The following is a 2,481-nucleotide window of genomic DNA, read 5'->3' as shown; positions in this document are numbered from 1 at the left end:
TTTACATTACACTTAAGGGGTTTTATGGAAGTTTTGCCCAGTGAGGCTAAAAATAAATTGCCTAGCCCAGCTTTAAGTACATTTCCCTGATTAAATTCCCATAGTTTTCCTTTAGTAACATTTTGGATGCAAGGCTTTTACTTGTAACTGAGTATTTTTACAGTGCATTATGAGCACTATTAGGTCTGAAGAAGTCAAGTCTGACTTCTTCCTCCGTCAGTGATGATGCATGTGAGACAATCATGTCTTACTCAGATTAAACAGTCACCTTACTGAGACGTTACAGTGTTACATAAATAGGGATTTCTCATCCTCCAGACCAGCGAGTCTCCTGGAAAAACTGCAGAGGAAACCATAAAAATCATCCAGAGTTTGAATGAGTCACTAAGTTAATACTTTACACTACGTCATCACTACATACTTCAGTGAGTCACAACATTACAGGGAATTGAAAACAGATGTGCATGTGTGTGTGACAAATTTCCCTTCTCTCTCTCACATAGAGCTCATATTAACGACATGGAGAACATCCTCCCCTTCCTCTTCGTGGGTGCCATCTACTCCCTGATTGGACCTTCACTGGCTGTGGCCCGCCTCCACTTCCTGGTCTTCTTCATGGGCCGCGTGCTGCACAGCATCGCCTACCTGTTGGCCCTGCGTGCACCGACCCGCTCTCTGGCCTACACCGTCGCACAGATACCTTGTGTTTCCATGGCTGTGCAGATCCTGTTGGCGGTGGTATCGTACGCCTAAATATCCAGATGTAAGGGGCTGAACTGGAGGTGGTGTTTTGACTTGAAAAGATGGCATTTTTATGACCTGTCAGAAAAAGCAGGAGAAGGAGGACGTCGAAAGAGGCCTCCTGGGCAGGAGAACATAAAAGACAAGAATGTCAGTGCAATATAGGTGTGCGTTGACACCACAGCTGGGTTTTCTAAGACTTTGTCAGTATTTTTATCATTTTATTCACAACACTGAACTGTGAGAATGTCTGAAAAAGTTATTTGAAGTTCACATTTTGTACTGTGCTCAAAATGCAAATGAAGGTTGTTGCTCATTTTTGTCTTCTTAGCTAGGTTTTATTGGGATGACGTGATGGAATTTAAAGGACCAGTGTGTAGGATTTAGTGGTATCTAGTGGTGAGTTTGCAGATTACAAACATCTCATGTCAATCGCCTCTTTTAAGGTTTAGGAGAATCTATGGTGGCTGTCAAATTAATACAAAATGTAAAAGGCCGTACGAAGAGCTAGGGTTGTTATGATAACCACATTACTGTGGGGTTGAGCTCTTTACCATCATGACTGCAAATTTTATTTTGAAAGGTCAAGCTCATGTTTTTCCTTTGTACAAAGCATTTCAAAGAAGACGTTTCAGTTCAAGGCTGGATTACAAAGCTTCTGAAAGGAATATGACTGCACTGGAGCTAACGCTGTAAGCTCAAAGGAACTGCTATAGTTAGCCTTTTATGCTAAACTTAATTCAGGGCTAACCTCCTTCACTTTTCCAGCAGTTTGGTCTTGAGATGTTGCAGCATTATTAACTGACACAGTGTAACTGTACATTTGCTGCCAGAGTGACAACTTGTTGCTCAGCTAGCAACGCTGTCACTCTGCATGCTCTCCTTCGATTGCACACTGCACACAAATTACTCACCGCCCTCTTCCATAAAGGAGCTTATGAATATTATACTCCACTTCTGCCATATTCTGCCATTAACCCCTGTAAAATTTACACACTGGACCTTTAAAACTCACTGGTGGACAGTCGTAGACGTTTAGTTGAAGCCACTCTGGAATACTTTCCACCTCTGGGCTGTATGTTGATCCCTGCCCCCCTTTTCTGTTTACACACGACGCAGACCACCATTCATGTGCTGTCGTCTCCTCCATGGCCTCATCTGTTTCCTGATTGGATATTCCATCTGTTGTGGTAACACTTGTTTGCGTACTACGTTCAACAAAACCGTAATGACGACTGATGATGTGTTGAAAGATTTAATACCACTTGGTGAAAACACAGCTCAATGTTTTTACTGCCTGTTTCAAGTTCCTTTTAAGGAAGAAGAAAGGAGTCTTAAAACTCCTGTGTGTGGTATGGGAATAAATCTGCCAATAACCTGCAAGAGATTTTGTATATCTGTGAAGACATATTTCAAGGCTGTTTTTTAAAGTATATTATTAATAATTTATTATTCATTTTAATGTATACAGTGATGTTTTTGAATCCCTAGACCCATTTTGTAGACAATAAAACATGCAAAGAAGTATACTTGAATGTGTGTGTTCATTCATGTGATTGTTTTTTAGCCGAGCGATCAGTTTCTGGTCCTGCAAAAACGGATTGTTTTGCAGTTATGGAGGACAGGGCCCCACTTTGTGTGTGTATTAGTGTGAGAGTGAGATGATCCAGAAGTCCGCGGCAAAGTTAAAGCATTCCTCTGCCTATTATGTAAGAACTTTGGCTGAGCTGTGTTCACTGT

General features: G+C 41.4%; 1 protein-coding gene across 1 annotated transcript in view; it reads left to right on the top strand.

The window, feature by feature from the left end:
- Positions 1–2,270, top strand: part of ptges (prostaglandin E synthase) — a 6,169-nt gene extending 3,899 nt beyond the window's left edge. The window contains exon 3 of the mRNA XM_084745310.1: positions 504–2,270. Coding sequence (XP_084601436.1) covers positions 504–753 — 250 coding nt within the window. The 3' untranslated portion in view covers positions 754–2,270. The remainder of the gene's footprint in view (positions 1–503) is intronic.
- The last annotated feature ends 211 nt before the right edge of the window (positions 2,271–2,481 follow it).

The sequence above is a fragment of the Lutjanus erythropterus genome, chromosome 20, assembly GCF_056507025.1.
Source record: "Lutjanus erythropterus isolate fLutEry1 chromosome 20, fLutEry1.hap2, whole genome shotgun sequence".
In the NCBI taxonomy this organism is placed as follows: domain Eukaryota; kingdom Metazoa; phylum Chordata; class Actinopteri; order Lutjaniformes; family Lutjanidae; genus Lutjanus; species Lutjanus erythropterus.
Note: the sequence above shows the minus strand (reverse complement) of the source record. Positions and strands in the feature narration are given on the sequence as shown.